The following is a 19688-nucleotide window of genomic DNA, read 5'->3' as shown; positions in this document are numbered from 1 at the left end:
ATCCTTAATCCATTTGTCATTTGAGGGTGTTTGTTTGCATCTAAAATTTGTGAGCAGCCTATGACAGGCTGAATGGGAATGGGGGAGGTTGCAGCCTGCGCTTTGGAATTGCAATAGACATCTGTTGTCTTCACTTTCTCATTCACTATTCAATGGTGCACTTTTCAATAGGAGCTCTGGCTGATTTTTGATTACTCTCTACAGCTAAGGGACAGTGAGACCAATTGTAATTCCCCCACGAAACTCTGCTGATGTAGACTGCGAATTGAGTGTGGCATTTTGAACAGATCCACAGGAGTTTTTGTACATTTTATTTAATTCTTTTTGCCTTGCATACTTCAGCTTCTGTTAATCGCTCCCTTCACTAAAGTTTGGCAGTGTTTCTCCTCCCTTTGTCTAGGTTGAAAGACTTTCTCAGCAAGCATGTACATTTGATGTGCTACAGGATTTGTGTTCGGGCTCTCACTGCTATAATTCACTACCATGACAGGTGTGTATGTATGAATACGGTAGCTGCTTTTATCCCAGAACTTGGCATCTTGTGTTTGGCCATAAAAATTGGGGGCACTGTCACATGTTTTAAATTACAGGCACCTGCTCCGTTTAAAGCGCGTTCTAATAGCACATTTTTGTCTCAGCGCTGTTTATAAGTTAGGGATCTTACCTGAATAACACTGCCTCCATTTTCGTTTTAGCGCAGTTCCTGTGTAAGTGTCAAGAACTGTGTTGTAACAGCACATGCACAGTACTTTTTAAATAAATCACCACTTTCCCTCTCCCAAGCCCCTCACTCCTTTCCTCTCACCGTTTCCCTCTCTCGACCCCCTCCCCAATCATTCACTCCTGCTCATTGCTTCCCTCTCCCAACTCCCTCACTCACTGTCTTCCTCTTGCCGACCCCCCCCCTCACTTCCTTCTTCCCGCTCACCTACCCCCTCACTCACTCCCACCCATTCGCTGCACCCTCACTCAGTCCCTTCCTTTCCCAGATCCCTCACTCACTCCTTTCCTGTTGTTGCTTCGCTCTCCCAACCTCCCACTCATTCGCTGCTTCCTTCTCCCGGTCCCCTCACTCATTCCCACCTGCTCACTGACCCCCCCTCACTCACTCTCTCTTCCTCTCGCTGCTTCCCTCAGTCACTCCCAACTGCTCACTGACCCCCTCACTCACTCCCACTCGCTCACCACTTACCTCTCCCGGCCCCCTCACTCACTTGTTCCCTCTCTCAAACCCCTCCCTGAGCCCCATCCAATCGCCACTTACCTCTCCCGACCCCCCTCACTCCCAACCATTCGCCACTTCCCTCTACGGACCCCCTCACTCACGCTCACCCACTCACTGCTTCCCTCTGCCTCTCCCTTCCGCTTGCCACTTCCCTCTCTTGACCCTCCCTTACTCCCTACCCGTCTCTCTGCTTCCCTCTCCCGACCCCCTCACTACTTTCTGCTTGCCACCCACGTGAGTGGGAGAGGGGTGGCAAGCGAGAGCCTGGTGAGGTTCGGGAGAGGGGCACTGAGTGGGAAGGAGCAAGCGAGGTGTCGAGAAGGATGGCATGGGAGGGAATGAGAGGGTCAGGAGAAGGAAGTGGTGAGCAGGAGGTAGAGAGAGAAGTATGCAGTGAGCGAATGGCGGGAAGCACCGAGTGGGAAGTTAGTTAGAGTAGTAAGTTAGTAAGAGTCCTTGGTTCAAACATGGACAAAAGAGCTGAATTCCAGAGGTGAGATTGACTGCCCTTGACATCAAGGCAGCATTTGACCGAGTGTGGTATCAAGGAGCCCTAGCAAACCTGAAATCAATGGGGATCAGGGGGGAAACTCTCCACTGGTTGGAGTCATACCTAGCACAAAGGAAGATGGTTGTGGTTGTTGGAGGTCAATCATCTCTGTTCCAGGACATCACTGCAGGAGTTCCTCAGGGTAGTGTCCCAGGCCCAACCATCTTCAGCTGTTTCATCAATGATCTTCCTTCCATCATAAGGTCAGAAGTGGGGATGTTCACTGATGATTGCACAACAGCACCATTCGTGACTCCTCAGATCCTGAAGCAGTCCATGTCCAAATGCAGCAAAACCTGGAGAATATCCAGGCTTGGGCTGACAAGTGGCAAGTAACATTCACGCCACACAAGTGTCAGGCAATGACCATCTCCAAAAGAGAACCATTGTCCCTTGACATTCAATGGCATTATCATTGCTAAATCCACCCCCATCAACATCCTGGGGTTTACCATTGACCAGAAACTGAACTGGACTAGCCATATAAATACTGTGGCTACAAGAGCAAGCCAGGGGCTAGGAATCCTGCAGTGAGTAACTCACCCCGTGACTCCCCAAAGTCTGTCCACCATCTACAAGGCACAAGTCAGGAGCGTAATGAAATACTCTCCACTTGCCTGGATGAGTACAGCTCCCACAACACTCAAGAAGCTTGACACCATCCAGGACAAAGCAGTCCGCTTGATTAGCACCCCATGCACCACAATAAACATGCATCCCTTGCACCATTGGCCCACAGTGGCAGCAGTGTGTACCATCTGCAAGATGCACTGCAAGAACTCACCAAGGTTCCTTAGACAACACCTTCCAAACCCATGACTACTACCACCTAGAAGGACAAGGGCAGCAGACACATGGGAACACCATCACCTGGAAATTCCCTTCCAAGTCACTCACCATCCTGACTTGGAAATATATCGCTGTGCCTTCACTGTCGCTGGGTCAAAATCCTGGAACTCCCTCCCTAATAGCACTATGGGTGTACCTACACCGCATGCACTGCAGCAGTTCAAGAAGGCAGCTCACCACCACCTTCTCGAGGCCAATTAGGGATGGGCAATAAATGTTGGCCTAGCCAGCGATGCCCACATCCCATGAATGAATAAAAAACAAAGATAGCAGATGGAGTACAATATAGAGAAATGTCAAATTTTTCACTTTGGTTGCAAGAATGAAATAGCAGAATATTTTTTAGAAGGTGGGAAACTGTAAATGTTGATGTTCAAAGACACTTGGATGTGCTTATGCAAGGAATGCAGAAAGTTAGCATGCAGATACAGCAAGCAACTAGGAAGCCAGATGTCATGTTGGACTTTATTGCAAGGGAATTGGAGAACAGGAATAAAGAAGTCTTGCTACATTCGTACAGGGTTTTGGTGAGACCACATCTGGAGCACTTTGTGCATCTTTGATCTTCACATTTAAGAAAGGGTATACTTGCATTGGAAGTGGTACAGCGAAGGTTCACTAGATTAGCCCCTGGGATGAGGGGCTTGTCCTATGATGAGTGACAGAGTAAGTTAGCTTATATTGTCTGGAGTTTAGATGAATGAGAGGCGATCTCATGGAAACCTGCAGAATCCTGAAGGGTCTTGATAGGGCGGATGCTGAGAGATTGTTTCCATTGCTACTTTAACTTAGGACTCTTACTAACTTATATAAAAACATAAGAAATAGGAGCAGGAGTAGACCACATGGATCATCGAGCCTGCTCTACCTTTCAATACGATCATGGGTGATCTTGGGCTTCAACTCCATTTTCCCCGTCTACTCCCCATATCCCTTAATTCCCTGAGAGACCAAAAATCTGTCTACCCCAGCCTTAAATATATTCAACGATGAAGCATCCACAAACCTCATCTCAGACCTAAATGATTGGCCCCTTATCCTGAGACCAGGGGAAACAATCTCTCAGTGTCTATCCTATCGAGCCCCTTCCGAATCTTGTTGTTGCACAGGTTTTTCAGGCACTGCACTCTACAGCGATTAACTTGCATTGTGTTCATTCCTTTTATTCATGTCCCTGACAGTGAAAACAGGCCGAAAAATGGAGGCATATGCGTTGCAAATCACACTTCTCCAATCGATGTAATCATCCTGGCAAGTGATGGCTTCTATGCTATGGTGAGTGCTTTCTAAACCTTGGCACTGGAATTCCTACAGTTGAAAGAAAACCAGACTTCAAAAGATTGTGTATCTGGGATGGTGAATGTGACCTCCTTAAACTTCACTTCTATGTTTCAATCTACCATTCTGTCTCCTTCAGTCCAATTTAACCCTGTGTCACCCAGTAAGGAGTTGTTCACATTCAAGTGAAATATGGTATTCAGCAACCTTCGGTACATTCCAAGTCATACAATCATGGAAACTTGGAGCACAGATAGAGGCCATTCAGCCTGTTGTACTTGTGCTAACTCTTTGAAAGAGTGGTTGTCCTCAGTCCCATATCCCCCTTTTTGTCTGTCCCTCTGTAAGTTCCTCATGCTCCTACTTGTCCAGTCCTGTTTTAAAATTATTTAGGGAATCGGCTTCCACCATCTTTTCAGGTCGAGAGTTCTGGATCTCAACAACTCTGAGTGAAAATATTTCTCCTCATCTCCCCTCGAGATCTTTATCCAATGATTTTAAATCTGTGGCCTCTGGTAACTGACCCACTCACCAGTAGGAATAATTTTTCTCTATACTTCCTCTAGCAAAACCTCTCATTATCTTGAAAACCTCTATTCATTCACCTCTTAACATTCTCTGTTCCAAGGAGAACAGTCCTAACTTTCCCAAACTCTCCTCAGAACTGAAGTCCCTCATCCCTGGGAACATCCTGGTAAACCTCCTCTGTATCCTCTCTGAGGCCTTTTCATCTTTCCTGAAGTTTGAGGATTGTCCACAATACTCCAGCTGAGGCCTAACCAGTGATTTATAAAGTTCCAGCAGGATCTTTTAGCTCTTACATTCTATATCTCTATTTATAAACCCAATTAACCCAGATGTTTTTCAAACAGCCTCATCAGCTTGCCCTGTTACCTTTAAGGATTTGTGCCAATGGGCACCAAGGTCTCTCAGTTCATTTGCACTGTTCAGATTCCTGCCATTTATAGTTTACTGTCCTCCCATATTAGTCCTCCCAAAGTGAATCACATCACACTTCTCCACATTGAAAATGACATCGACAACAGAGTGAAATGTGGGCATGCTGGGATTGTGTGGAAAAGGTGACTTTGCAGACTGTCCTTTATCCATATTTTTTCAATGGTGGTTGAATCATGCTCAGAAAGGAAAGGTTTGGCAGCGGTTATCTCAAACTGCACAGTGGTTACTCAATTAAATGTGCTTTGGTTTCGGAATGGGGAGAGATTAAGATTGAGTGACTAGAGCTAAATACATAGGCGCAATCTTTCATGAGAACATACAGTTTAGAAATTGGGTCAGAAGAAAAGTTTGTCACATTTTCCGTGAATCAGCCCCACCTTTTCAGCATTTTTCTTAATATCTTTGTTGCCTAGAAACAACATCCATCTTTTGAAGCTATTCACACTGGCTGCTTAACTGCCTTCTCTGGAATTTATTCAACTTGGCCTAAGCACTTTCACTCCGGGGCAGAAGAGAGGGAGGTTGAGCCCATTAATGGAGTGAGGGCACAGAACTTGCCATATTATAGATATGTAGGCAATGCTAAACTCACGTCCTGGGAGCTGCATTTGGCAGCTCATGATCCCATGGCACGATGAAAAGAGCAGGGAACCCGAGGAGTGCCTGAAAACATTTCTTCCTCAACCAATACAATCGGAAAAGGTAGTGAACCGGCCTTTATATTGCACATTTTGGGATGTTACTGGCACAAAATGGCTGCTGCTTTTCCCTACTTAAAAACAAAAGTAATGAATCCCATGAAAGGCCTTGAGATGTTTTGATGTGGTAGGGCATAGTGTAAATATAATTATTAATATTCTTTGATCAAGCTCTGATTCCCTTTTTGTTTGTAATATTCCTTACACTTTTCCTGAAACTAGTTGGGAATAGAGGAGGTATAAATGCAGGCTGTTCGTTGTCACTCAGGCTAAGGTGGGTTGGGGAAGAGAGGAAAGCCATCCCTTAGTTCTTCAACAAGATAAGAATTTGCCTATTGATTTATCAAGAACAGTTCTAATGCCGTGTGTGATTGCATTTTTCAATAGGTAGGCCAGATTCATGGTGGACTAATGGGAGTCATTCAGAGAGCCATGGTTAAGGCTTGTCCTCATATCTGGTTTGAGAGATCAGAGGTCAGAGATCGCAATCTCGTTGCAAGAAGGTGAGATAAAAGGACATGTCAGTTCAAGGGTTCGGTAACTGTATAGTCCTTTAGCTTCATTGGCAGGTTGTCAGGACACAATTATTGGTGCCAGTAATATGGCCTGTTGGTTTGGGAGGGGGAGGCTGATTACAAAGTTCACTTTCTTTTGAATGCTTCTGGGATCTGATCAGTCCACATCACATCATTGCCTGAATGAGTGAGGCTCCGATAGGTCTCGGAGTTCGACGCTCTCCAAGACATTGCAGCCTGCTTGATTGGCACCCATCCACCACCTTAAACATCCCTGTATCACCAGTGGCAGCAGTGTGGACCATCTACAAGATGCACTGCAGCAACTCGCCCAGGGCTCCTTTGACAGCACCTTCCAAACCTGCAACCACTGCCACCTAAAAGGGCAAGGGCAAAGGTGCATAGGAACACCACAACCTGCAGGTTCCCCTCCAAGCCACTCATCATCCTGACTTGGAAATATATCGGCCGTTCCTTCACTGTCGTTGGGTCAAAATCCTGGAACTCCCTCCCTAACAGCACTGTGGGTGTACCTACACCACATGGACTGCAGCGGTTCAAGAAGGCAACTCACCATCACCTTCTCAAGGGGCAATTAGGGATGGGCACCAAATGCTGGCATTGCCAGTAAAGCCCACATCCCAAGAATTAATTGTTAAAAATTCTTAAAAGGGCACCTCAGAAAGCCAAGACGAGTTCTACATCTGAACATGTGTTATAGGACTTGGAAAGGCTCACTCTGCTCTTTTTGATCTTTTTAGGTTGAGTGAACATGTAAGAGACCAGGCTAAGCTTCCGATTTTGATTTTCCCTGAAGGTAAGTGCCTGGGCATTGAATAGTTTGGGAGTAAATGATCTCTCTGCAGTCCGCCAGGTAGCAGCTGGCATGGTATGGGCATCACTGAAAACAGAATCATTGTTAGATAGGCAATGAAAGACCTTCAAAGTAAACTGATAGACTCCTTGGATGCCTCAGTTGGTAAGGGAAGTATGTAACTGAGCTACAGAGGGCAAAAGGCCCCAGACTTGATTCCTATTCAATGCTAAGAGCAGTTCAGCTTGAGCAGCACGGAGGTATGAAGACCCTGACTCAATACAAAACTTAGAAGTATTGTGATCTGTCAGAAGGATAGTGTAGAACTTCAAAAGGATGTAGATAGGTTGGCAGGCAAGTGACAAATGAAATTTAAAGCAGATAAGTGTGAAGTGATACATTTTGGTAAGCAGAACGTGGAGAGACAATATAAAATAAAGGGTGCAATTCTAAAGGGGGTGCAGGAGCAGAGGGACATGGGTGTATATGTGCATTAGTCAATGAAGATGGCAGGACCGGTTGAAAGCACGGTTAATAAAGCATACAGTATCCTTGGTTTTATTCATAGGAGCAAAGAGTACAAAAGCAAGGATATTACGTTAAACTTGTGTAGAACATTGGTTCAGTCTCAACTTGTGTCCAGTTCTGGCCGCCACACTTTAGGAAGGATGTGAAGGCATTAGAGAGAGTGCAGAAAAGATTCACAGAATGGTTCCAGGGATGAGGAACTTCAGTTACAGAGAGAGATTGGAGAAGCTGGGACTGTTTTCCTTGGAGAAGAGAAGGTTGAGAGGAGATTTGATCGAGGTGTTCAAAATCATGAGGGGTCTGGTCAGAGTAGATAGAAAGGAAACGGTCCCCATTGGCAGAAGGATCGAGAACCAGGGGGCACAGATTTAAGGTAATTGGTAAAAGAATCAATGGCGACATGAGGAGAAACTCTTTAACACATCGAGTGGTTAGGATCTGGACTGCACTGCCTGAGAGTGTGGTGGAGGCGGGTTTAATTGAGGCTTTCAAGAGGGAATTGGATAATGATCTGGAAAGGTGCAGGACTCCGGGGAAAAGGCGAGAGAATGGCTTTTGGTGAATTGCCCCTGCAGGGAGCCAGCACAGATACAGTGGGCTGAGTGGTTGTCTTCTGTGCTGTATCTGTTCTGTGATTAGTATCCATTGAGCACCCTGCTGGAAAGGCCAGTCACCATTGGGTTTGGCTCACACTGATTCAGCTGTGATGCTGTTCATTATGCAGCAGCCTCTCGAGGCTTAATGCCCGTGTTGTCTCATGAAGAATGAGAAAGCAAAAGGGCCTCTATACACAAGGAAAAAGTTGTTTGGAGATGAAAGTAGCTGTCTTCATTACGATGCTATTTCCTGCAGGAAGTGTTTCCTACACAACTGTCTTGTGATGAGCTTTGTTTTGAAATGAACAGTACTGACACATCTGTTCAGCTTAAAATGGAAACCTGACTAATATAAATGTGAGATTACATGTGTCAACAGCAAGTTTCAGCAGCACTTTTATTCCAGATGAGGCAGGTGCATGAGCTGAATTCAGTACTTTCCGTGCATGCTTGTACCTTTTGCATGTCTCTCAACATTGATTGTGTGGGGAATAAAGAGTGCACATGTGCCAAACCTGTACTCATACCCTCTGGACGATGGATAATGCCCAGATGGCACAGTGAAGCTTTGCTGCCTCAGCTCTATAAGGCAGGTGCCAATTCACAGCTGTCACATCACAAGGTTCTATAACCAACTTGTAATGCCGTTTTCTTTAACCAGACTGCAGCCATCTGGGGAGATCTCACAGATGCACTTTGGTTGTGCTGGGAATTTTCCACTGAAAAACATTTAATATCTATGATCACCAGTTCTCCTGAGAGTGTGACAATGCAACTAGAGAGTGCTGCCCTCCATTTCTCAATTGTAAATTTGTGATTTTCTTCCTTGCCCCTATAGTCTCCAGTTTTCTCTTTCCTTTCCTTCAGCAGAATGCTGATGTGCAGTTCCTCACTGGCTCGGGTATCTCCCGTGCCTCATACGAGTGGCCACTTTAACTTGAGAGCCGGAGGTTTAGTGGCTTCAGGGTATTGGAGTGAAGTGAGTGTCACAGCTGGACACAGGACTCAGAGTCTCAACGTATGCTTTCCAATAGGCAGTGGTCAAGAGCAGGAACCCCTCAGGTGACTTTATCTCCTGACTCTAACCCTGAATAAATGCAGCACAGTGCTGCCATGAATGCCACTAACTTAGCACACGCTAGGAATGGGATTGAGATCTGCTGAAATTAGAGTGCAGGAAGGGGTGGTTTGCCCACCAGTCCATGTGGGTGTTTGCCCAACACAAGAGCAAATAGCCTGAAGGCCACCTTGATCCCATGTTTCTTCATTTGTCTATCACTGCAATCGTAAATGCGGATATAGTCTCTATGTTGGCCACTGACTGTGGAAGTGAATTCCACAGCCCCTCAACTCTCTTCGGAAAGAAGTTTCTTTTCCTCTTTCCGAAATCTCTTGCATTTAATTTTGTACCTAAAGTCCCCACGCCCCCTGACTACAGGAAGCAGTCTGCCACTAGCATAGAACTCATTGAGTTTCCAACACAGAAGCAGGCCATTCTATGCTCCCTCCCCTCATCCCTACCCTGATTTTTATTTGCACGTCCATATAAGACTTTACTATTTCTTTTTATATTCTTTGATTATTTCATTATGTGAATGACCCATACCTTTCCAGTTGTTGCTTTTTTCTTGACTTCTTTTCTAACCTGTTAGTATTCCCTGTTGTCACCCAGACAGACTGATCAGGAAGGTGAATGTGTGGCTGAAAGACTGTCGCTATGAGGGGCTGTACTTGAACCCTACTGGGATCAAAGTCAAAGCTGAGAGGACAAATAGGGCTGCAGAAAGAACTTTTAAATCAAAATTGGTTGGGGGAGGGGGAAGGTTCAGATAGAAATGGAGAAAGGGAAGGGACGAGAGCAAAGCTCAAGAGTCCAAAAAAAGATGCAAGTAACTCCAAACTCGAGGGAATTCAGTTACGAGGAGAGATTGGAGAAGCTGGGTTTGTTCTCCTTGGAACAGAGAATCTGGAAGAGTGATTTAATAGAGGTGTTCATTCTGGGGTATTGATAGAGTGGACAGGGAGAAACCGTTTCTACTGGGAATCAATCACTAGAGGCCATGCAAAAGAAGCAAAGTTTTTTTCTAAACAAATAAATCACTGTTACAATTAGGAATGCACTGCATGAAAGGGTGATGGATGCAGGTTCGATAATAACTTTCAAAAGGGATTTGAATATAAACTTAAAAAAGGAAGAGTTTGTAGTGCTCTAGGGAAAGAGCAGAAGTGGGACTATTATAATAGCTCTGAGAGCTAGCACAGGCACAATGGGCTGAATGCCTCCTTCTGCACTGTATGATTTTATGGTACTATGTTAGAGATTGTTTTCTAAGTACAGAGCCAATTAAGGTGGTGGTGAATCATTGGAGGATTTGAATATTACCCCATCCATCAGCTGATTCAGATTGGTTTTATTTTCCCCCATTTACCCACCTTGTCCCTTCCCTATTTCTAATGTAACATTAGGACCCTCTGCTCAGATGTAGCCTGTTTGGAGAAAATGTAGCTTTAAGCAGGAGATGTAATTGAAGCAGGAGAAACCTTCAGTGGGCAACATTCCCTTCAGAAGATGATGTTAAAAAGTAGTGAAGGGCAGAAAGGAGCATTTGGAAGCACGTCCATCTGGTACGCAGGCATTTTCCATCATGGCATCTATTTGTCTTTAAAACGCTTTCACACATGAAACCTCAGTGAACTTAATTAAGATTGCGATGAACTTAAACATATGATAATTTGCGGCAGAGAGCTTTAAAACCGTGACTCTTCTTCCTTAAAATGAAGTATATACTAAGTGAAAAATAGAATTGAACCTGGAGCATGGTCACACCCGGAGGGCAAAGAAAAGCTCCTGTGCATCAGGGAGTATTGCTTCACAATATATCTGGTACACTCTTCAATGTCGAGCAGTGAAAGCAGTCAGCATGCCGAGCCTTTCAGGAGGTAGCTAGACAGAGTAATGGAGATATAAAAGATGAACTTGTTGGGTCTTCTCTAATTTGTGGAAAATCCCAAATTCTGCTTAAATGGTGCCTGACTGTGTCCGTCTCTGCAGGAACGTGTATCAATAATACCTCCGTAATGATGTTTAAGAAGGGAAGCTTTGAAATTGGAGCTACTGTCTACCCAGTCGCCATCAAGGTAAGCCTAATTTCAACATGTATCTGGGCGCGTCAATGGTGAGCGACACCATCGTTAAGATCTGGAGTCATTCTTGGTTTCTAAGTCCTTTGGGTATCCTTTGGGCTTTGTAGAGTTTCTGAGCAAGACACCTTATCATCATTACCTTGTCAGTGTATGATACACTCTGCAGGAGTGCAATGTTTCCCCTCTCCTATCAGGAGCTTTACTTTATGGGATTAAAATACATAATTCCCTGAAATTGGGAGTGCAGCTAGGTAAAGCCATACAAAAATCCACAATCATTTTGGGTTTTATCAGTAGGGCAGAGAGTGCAGCAGTAATGAGGAAAGGCTTTTTAAAAATTCATTCTCGAGATGTGGGCGTTGCTGGCTAGGCCAGCATTTATTGCTGATCCCTAACTGCCCTTGAGAAGGTGGTGGTGAGCTGCCTTCTCAAACCGTTGCAGTCCCTGGTGGTGTAGGTACACACACAGTGCTGTTAGGGAGAGAGTTCCAGGAAATTGCTCCAGTGACAGTGAAGGAATGGTGATATATTTTCAAGTCAGGATGGTGAGTGACTTGGAGGGGAACTTCCAGGTGGTGGTGTTCCCATCTGTCTGCTGTCCTTCTAGGTGGTAGTGGTCGTGGGTTTGGAAGGTGCTGTCAAAGGAGCCTTGGTGAGTTCCTGCAGTGCATCTTGTAGATGGAACACACTGCTGCCACTGTGTGTCGGTGGTGGAGGGAGTGAATGTTAGTGGATGGGGTGCCAATCAAGCGGACTGCTTTGTCCTGGATGCCTTCGAGCTTCTTGAGTGTTTTTGGAGCTGTACTCATCCAGGCTTGTACAAGCCAATGCTTAAAGCATGCTTAGATTAGTGTTTGTGGTCTGTACTCTGATTCAAAGGCTTCAAAGTCCAGCACCAGCAGTGGCTTAGTAGTCACACTCATGCCCAAAAAGGCTAACTCCTGAAGGACTTACCTTCCAAACTGGGCCTGCGGCAAGTGTTGAGAGAACCAACACAAGGGAAAAACCTACTTGACCTCGTCCTCACCAATTTATCTGTCCCAGATGCACATATTCACAATATTATTGATAGGAGTGGCCACCGCACAGTCCTTCTGGAGACGGTGTCTCATCCTCACACTGTGACACTATCACTATGCTCAATGGGATGAATTCCAAATATATCTAGCAACTCAAAACTAGGCATCCATGAGGTACAGTGGGCCATCAGCAGCAGAGGGAGCATTTTATTGCAATAACCACATGGTCCAGCATGTCCCTGAAAATGTGGACAAACAACCCCACCCCCGCCAATCTGACATCCAAATCGTGAAAATGACATCCTGGGATTATTCCCACTGGAGTTATGTTTTATTTTAAGTTATGAGCATCTTCTGATGGGGTTGAGTTGCAACTGGCAGTTAGAGAGTCACTGATGATGGGGTTATCCATTTTAAATTGTAGGTAGGTAGCAGCATTAATTATATGATTTGAGTTTTACATTCAGTTTGAGGGAGGGAAGAGTAGGTCTAAGACTAGTATTTTAAACTTAAATAAGGGCAATTATAGGGGCATGAAAGCAGAGCTAGCTAAAATGAACAGGCATATTAGGTTAAGGGATAGGCCCATAGAGATGCAGTGGCAGACATTTAAGGGCATATTTCACAATACACAGAATAGATTAACATTCCAATTAGAAAGAAAAGTTCCAAGGGGAGGACCCACCATCCGTGGTTAACTAAAAAAGTTAAAGGTAGTATCAAACTTAAAGAAAAAGCATATAATTGAACAAAGATGGGTGGCAGGCCAGAAGGTTGGACAGAATAGAAAAAACAGCAAAGAATGACTAAAAGATTTATAAGGAAGGAAAAATTAAAGTACGAGAGAAATCTAGCTAGAAATATAAAGACAAAGAGTAAGAAAAAGAAAAGAGTTAACAAAGTGAGTGTTGGTCCTATAGAAAGTGAGTCTGGGGAATTAATAATGGAAAATAAGGAGATGCCAGTTGAACAGGTATTTTGCATTGGTCTTCACTCTAGAGGATACAAGTAACATCCCAGAAGTAGTTGTAAATCAGCTAATGGAAGGGAGGGAGGAACTCAGGAAAATTACAATCACCAGGCAAATTGTTCGAGCTGCGGTTGACAGGTCCCCAGGTCCTGATGGACTTCATCCTAGAGTCTTGAAAGAAGTGGCTAGGGAGATAGTTGATGTGTTATTTTTAATTTTCCAAAATTCCCTAGATTCAAGAAAGGTTCCATTAGATTGGAAAGTGGAGAATGTAACTCCTTCATTCAAAAAGGGAGGGATACTAGAAGCAGGAAACTACAGGCCAGTTAGCTTAACATCTGTCAAAGAGAAAATGTTAGAAGCTATTATTAAAGACGTTATAGCAGGGCACTTCGATAAATTCAAGGTAATCAGGCAGAGTCAACATGGTTTTGTGAAAGGGAAATCATGTTTAACCCTTATTGGAGTTCTTTGAGGAAGTAACATATGCTGTGGATAAAGGGGAACCGGTGGATGTACTGTACTTGGATTTCCAGAAGGCATTTGATAAAGTGCCACATCAAAGGTTATTGCAAAAAATAAAAGCTGATGGTGTAGGGGGTAACATATTGGCATGGATGGAAGATTGGCTAGCTAACCAGAAGCAGAGTAGGCATAAATGGGTCTTTTTCAGGTTGGCAAGACTTAACAAGTGGTGTGCCACAGGGATCAGTGCTGGGACCTCAACTGTTTACAATTTATATAAATGACTTAGATGAAGGGACTGATGGTAGGGTTGCTAAATTTGCTGATGACACAAAGATAGATAGGAAAGTAAGATGTGAAGAGGACATGAGACTACAAAGGGATATAAATAGGTTAAATGGGTGGACAAAGTCTGGCAGATGGAAGATATTGTGGGAAAATGTGAAATTGTCCATGTTGGCTGGAAAAATAATAAAGAAGCATATTACCTAAATGGCGAGAGATTACAGAGCTCTGAAATACAGAGGGATCTAGGTGTCCTAGTGCATGAATTGCAATAGGTTAGTATGCGGGCACTGCAAGTAATTAGGAAAGCTGATAGAATGTTATCGTTTATTGTGAGGGGAATTGATTACAAAAGTAGGGAGGTTACGCTTCAGCTACATACAGCATTGGTGAGACCACATCTGGAGTACTGTGTACAGTATTGGTCTCCTTATTTGAGGAAGGATGTAAATGCATTGGGAGCAGTTCAGAGAAGGTTTACTAAATTAATACCGGGAATGGGTGCGTTGTCTTATGAGGAAAGGTTGGACAAGCTGGGCTTGTATCCGCTGGAGTTTGGAAGAATAAGAGACGACTATAAGTGTGAGGTGATGCACTTGGGCAGGACAAACAAGGCACGGGAATACACGACGAATGGTAGGACCCTGGGAAGTACCGAGGATTAGAGGGACCTTGATGTGCATGTCCATCGGCCCCTTAAGGTAGCGGGACAGGTAGATAAGGTGGTTAAGAAGGCATATGGGATACTTGCTTTTATTAGTTGAGGCATAGAATATAAGAGCAGGGAGGTTATGCTGGAACTGTATAAAATGCTGGTTAGGCCACAGCTAGAGTATTGCGTGCAATACACATTATAGGAAGGATGTGATTGCACTAGAGAGAGTGCTGAGGAGATTTACCAGGATGTTGCCTGGGCTGGAGAGTTTTAGTTATGAGGAGAGATTGGATAGACTGGGGTTATTTTCCCTGGAGCAGAGGAGATTGAGGGGGGCACATGATTGAGGTGTACAAAATTATGAGAGGCATGGATGGGGTAGACAGGAAGGAACTTTTCCCCTTGGTGGAGGGATCAATAACCAGGGGGCATTGATTTAAGGTAAGGGGCAGGAGGTTTAGAGGGGATGTGAGGAAGAATTTTTTCACCCAGAGGATGGTGGGAATCTGGAATTCACTGCCTGAAAGGGTGGTAGAGGCAGAAACCCTCATAACATTTAAGAAGTATTTGGATGTGCACTTGCGATGCCATGGCATACAAGGCTATGGGCCTAGTGCTGGAAAATGGGATTAGAATAGTGAGGTACTTGATTGACCGGTGCAGACTCGATGGGCCTAAGGGCCTCTTTCTGTGCTATAGACCTCTATGACTTAATTCAAACATGTAAGATCCTGAGGGGTCATGACAGGGTGGATATGAAGAGGATGTTTCCTCTTGTGGGAGAATCTAGAACCAGGATCACTGTTTAAAAATAAGGGGTTTTGCCCATTCAGGACAGGGATGCAGAGAATTTGTTTCTCTGAGGGTCGTGAGTCTCTCTTCCTGAAAAGGCAGTGGAAGCAGAGTCTTTGAGTATTTTTAAGGCAGAGTGAGATAGATTCTTGATAAGCAAGAGGGTGAAAGGTTATCGGGGGTAGGCAGGAGTGTGGAGTTGAGGTTACAATCAGATCAGCCATGATCTTATTGAATGGGGGAGCAGGCTCGAGGGGCTGAGTGGCCTACTCCTGTTCCTAATTGGTATGTTCGTATGAAAATGAGGAGGCATGATAGGACAAAACCCCTTCAGGATTGTTGGGGGCACAGAACACACTGTCATGGAGAGTGGTTGAGATCTTGTAAGGGAAGCGTGTATAAACATTTGAAGCAGACAGAAATACAGGACTTTGGAAGGAATAGAGGACAGCAAGATTATTTCTGGATTGCTCCTTTTGGTTCAAGATCTTGTGCCTCGACAATCTCATAGAAAAGGTGAGATTTGTGTAGCTATTTATTGCACCCATGAGGTGACAATATTCTTCCAGTAGATTCCCCTCTCCAAATGGGACCCAGAGAGTTGATGTTTCCGCTCCTTTGCAGATGTGATTTTAGCCTACTCCAGCTCCTGTTTTTTAGGAGACTTCCATCCCTTTCATTTTGATTAAATTGTGCTGAGGCTTGAAAGGCCATAGGCCGACCTGTTTAACTCATTGCCCAGTCCCTGAGAGTGTCACTTGGACCCTGTGTTCTCCTTTTCCTGTTGTCAGTACGATCCTCGATTTGGAGAAGCGTTTTGGAACAGCAGCAAGTATGGGATGGTGAACTACCTCCTGAGGATGATGACGAGCTGGGCTATAGTCTGCAGCGTGTGGTACCTACCACCAATGACACGCGAGGTAAGCTGTTGCTTCATGCGGCTGTGGAGGAAGGAGACATGGGCGGGGAGGGAACCCTGGGGAGTAGAACACAGTCCAACTTCTTAAAAAAAAATAAGAGTTTGTTTTCTTTTAGTGCTCCTCCTCTTCAGTCATCTCTTGTAGGTTCTGGGTTATTATATGGGAATCAAGAGGCCATTCTTCAACTGTGAGCCGATATAGTGAGTGCCGAGAGGCGTTGCGGCTCTCTCACCCTTTGCCACGTCTCTTCCTCCACCAACCTGTTCTGGGTTCCACTGACATTTTCAGGCCCCTCTTCTCTTTCTGTGGTAAAATTAAACTAGACTTTGTGCACGACTGTCGATATGGGGAGCAAGAGGAGCATGAAGAGTCTGTGGAGTTCAGTGCAGGCGAATGGGCTGAGGAAAAGGCTCGTGAGTAGGCAGAAGAGAGCGCTGTTGTTTATATGTGACATCTTCTGCTGCAAAGGTGTACTGTGACTGTTGAACAGACTTTAATGCTACCGTAAATACATTGCCTTTAGCGTACTATTCGAGATTTATATATCACACCACAGTTCCTTTCACCACCTCAGGATGTCTCAAAGTGCTTTAAAGCCAATGAAGTACTCACAAAGTGTATTCACTGTTGTAATGTAGGAAGCACAGCAGCCAATTTGCACACAGCAAGTTCCCAGGGATGTTGATAGAGATGAGGCAACAATTGTATCGTCACTCAGTGAGTGGCTCAGTAGGACAGCACTGACTGAAATGCTTTCTTTGTGTCGCACAGGAAGATGAAGATGCCGTACAGTTTGCGAACCGTGTGAAAGCGGCGATTGCTCGGCAAGGTGGTCTTGTAGATTTACTGTGGTAAGTACATCTCTTCCAGTGTGTGATCCAGGAGCATCCAGCACTGACAGTGGCCTCGTCATGTCTCCCCTTAGGGGAGGCTACACCTTTTGTACGCCTCTTTTAAAAAAGAAAATTAATTCAATCAGGGTCTCCAAAGGGGATCATGTTCCGAGTGACCCAAGTGTATTACATTGAATTTTCGAGGTTATTTGTCAAAGTGTTATAGTATACAAGAAGATGTCTAACAGGCTGGCAGGTCCCACTACTTAACGTTCCCTGCCCTTAATAACAGGTGTCTTTTCGCAACCTCTTTCGGAAGTCCTACAACAAAAGAAGGACCATTTTGTGCATTGTCTGGCAGATTACTCTGAGACGAATGAAGTCTCCTGGGGTTTGATGGTTATGGATCTTGCATGGCAGAGGCAGCAAAGAAGAAGTTGTATGCTTCAGGTCATGTTAGTGTAACTGTGGAGGAGTCAGTGCCAGCAGAGGGCTGAATCCTCACCTCTATACCCCTAGTACGAGACAGAAGCTTTCTCTATCACTGGGTTTAATAAAAATGGTTGTGCACTGCAAGAACATTCATTTGCTGGTGGCAGATGCGGTGGAAACACCTCTTGTGTCACAACACTGGCACTTGTGGGCAAACCCAATGGCATCAGGAAACCTTCAGTGGGCAATTTTGTTTGGTCCTGTCTGAACTATGGTAGAGATTTGGTTATAGACCAAGTTCAGAATCTGATGTTAACCGTGTATATCTACAGTGAGGATTTTTGGCTGTACCAAGCCAGGAGTCCCACTGTTTATATGTCAGCACAGTCTGTAGAGAGAGACCTGAAGGCAGCAAATGACAGTGGGCACCACTTTGTCATAGCTGCAGCTTTTACCGGCTATAACGTATGACGTTTGCCAATATTGAGAGAGAGGTGAACAGCTAGAGCAGCACTCTTTGAGTGAGAGTGGTTGGCCTTGCTTTGGGTTCCTGTTTGATGTTGCCAAGCCATGTTCTGAAGCAGCAGCAGCAGTGTGTACAAAAGAAGTGGACATTGTTCTGCTTGAGAGATGGAGTGCAAATCATGGTTGGAATTGTGACCAGTGCTCCTGTTGGAATCCAGGTACAAGCTGTGTATGATCTGTTTCATCATTGCTGCTTGTTAGATTTTGGAAGCTGCTGGACTCTCAAAGCGAGAGCGTGCACAGTACCTGGCTTTAACCTGGCGTGTCTGTGCATTGCAGGGATGGTGGCTTGAAGAGACAAAAGGTGAAGGACACCTACAAAGAGGAGCAGCAGAAACTCTACAGTAAGATGATAGTGGGAAACCATAAAGACCGAAGCCGTTCATGAACTCTCCATGGGACTAGCCGTTGCACTACCAGTATGAGCGTGTGGAAAAGACACAATTTAGGCTGTTTTTCTGGCCTGAAATGAACTGAAGGGCACCAATTTGTCCAAGTACTTTGTTTGTTTCTCTCTCTCGCTGAGGAATATAAAAGTCGGTACCGCGGGAAGAAATCTGTCGAGGCTCAAACCAGCCGCACCTGGAAATGGGACAGTGTCTCACCAAAATGGCAAACGTGTCGAGTAGTTGTTGGGATGAGGGATAAAGAATGGTACATGACTGATCGCAAGGAGGAAAGGAGTGGTGCAGCTGGTGTGGGCTATACCAAGCCCATTTCCAGACCAAATGGGACACTTAGCCATAGTCTGTCTATTTTAGCTCATTGGGTCTGTAGCATTTTATTTGGGGAGGGAGGCTGTGAAGAAGCAGAGGCACAAAACCTTTGGAACAATAAACTGACTCAAAGAGGGCGGGTGTGTTGTCAGAGACCCTACGATGCATGTTTTGACGTGTCTTCATTTTATATCGACCCCCGTTTTTAAGATGTGTACTTGCATGCTTTGTTTTTTTTTAAATTGCGTAGACTAACATTTCATTGTAACCACGAGAGGAGAGATTCTGCCGCCTGAGCAGACGTGAAGGATCATCATTTCTCATCCTAAGTTTGCTTTAACTGAAGTGTACTGTCAGGGTGAAGGCTAGTGAGGAAGGTCACTTGCAAACACCTGTCAGTTCAGTTCCTCAAGGGTTATCCCTCTGTTGAAAACCTACTCTGAACAACCGAGTCTACTTCAGAAAAAAGAAACGCTTTTCATTCCAGTTTGATGAAATGATCTTGTTCATCTCCAGGTCAAAGCTAATGTGGAATAGTTCACAATCTTGAGTTCTATTGGTGTGTCTTCAACCACTTCCAAGTGTCACATTGCGTGAACCCGATTGGATGGCTTCAGAAGGAGGCTGACTAGAATAAATCACTTTTGGTTACAATTATTTCAGTGTGGTGTCTTGTAATTGTTATGGAATGCTAGATTTGTCCGTCGTATTAATAGCACAGTACATGGTGGAGGAAAGCCCCACGATGGAGACTAGAGTTAGTGTTTGCCAAACTTTGCAGTGGAGGGACTGTGTGTAATGAAAACAAGGAAGTAGCAGAGGCTTTGAACAAGGCTTTTGTACCAACTTCACAGTAGCAGACACAAAAAGCATCCCAAGAGTAGTAGAAAATCATGAAGCAAAAAGGGAGGGGGGAACT

The 19688-nt window shown here is 44.8% G+C and overlaps 1 protein-coding gene across 2 annotated transcripts in view; it reads left to right on the top strand.

The window, feature by feature from the left end:
* LOC144694915 (glycerol-3-phosphate acyltransferase 4) overlaps positions 1-19426 on the top strand; it is a 45787-nt gene extending 26361 nt beyond the window's left edge. For both annotated transcript variants that reach the window (XM_078565678.1, XM_078565677.1), the window contains 8 exons: positions 401-490; positions 3806-3899; positions 5948-6063; positions 6837-6892; positions 11066-11151; positions 16135-16263; positions 17035-17114; positions 18333-19426. In XM_078565678.1, coding sequence (XP_078421804.1) covers positions 401-490; positions 3806-3899; positions 5948-6063; positions 6837-6892; positions 11066-11151; positions 16135-16263; positions 17035-17114; positions 18333-18441 — 760 coding nt within the window. In that variant the 3' untranslated portion in view covers positions 18442-19426. The remainder of the gene's footprint in view (positions 1-400; positions 491-3805; positions 3900-5947; positions 6064-6836; positions 6893-11065; positions 11152-16134; positions 16264-17034; positions 17115-18332) is intronic.
* Positions 19427-19688: the final 262 nt, after the last annotated feature.

This window comes from Cetorhinus maximus, chromosome 20 (assembly GCF_964194155.1).
Source record: "Cetorhinus maximus chromosome 20, sCetMax3.hap1.1, whole genome shotgun sequence".
NCBI lineage: Eukaryota > Metazoa > Chordata > Chondrichthyes > Lamniformes > Cetorhinidae > Cetorhinus > Cetorhinus maximus.
This window is presented reverse-complemented; position numbering and strand designations above follow the sequence as displayed.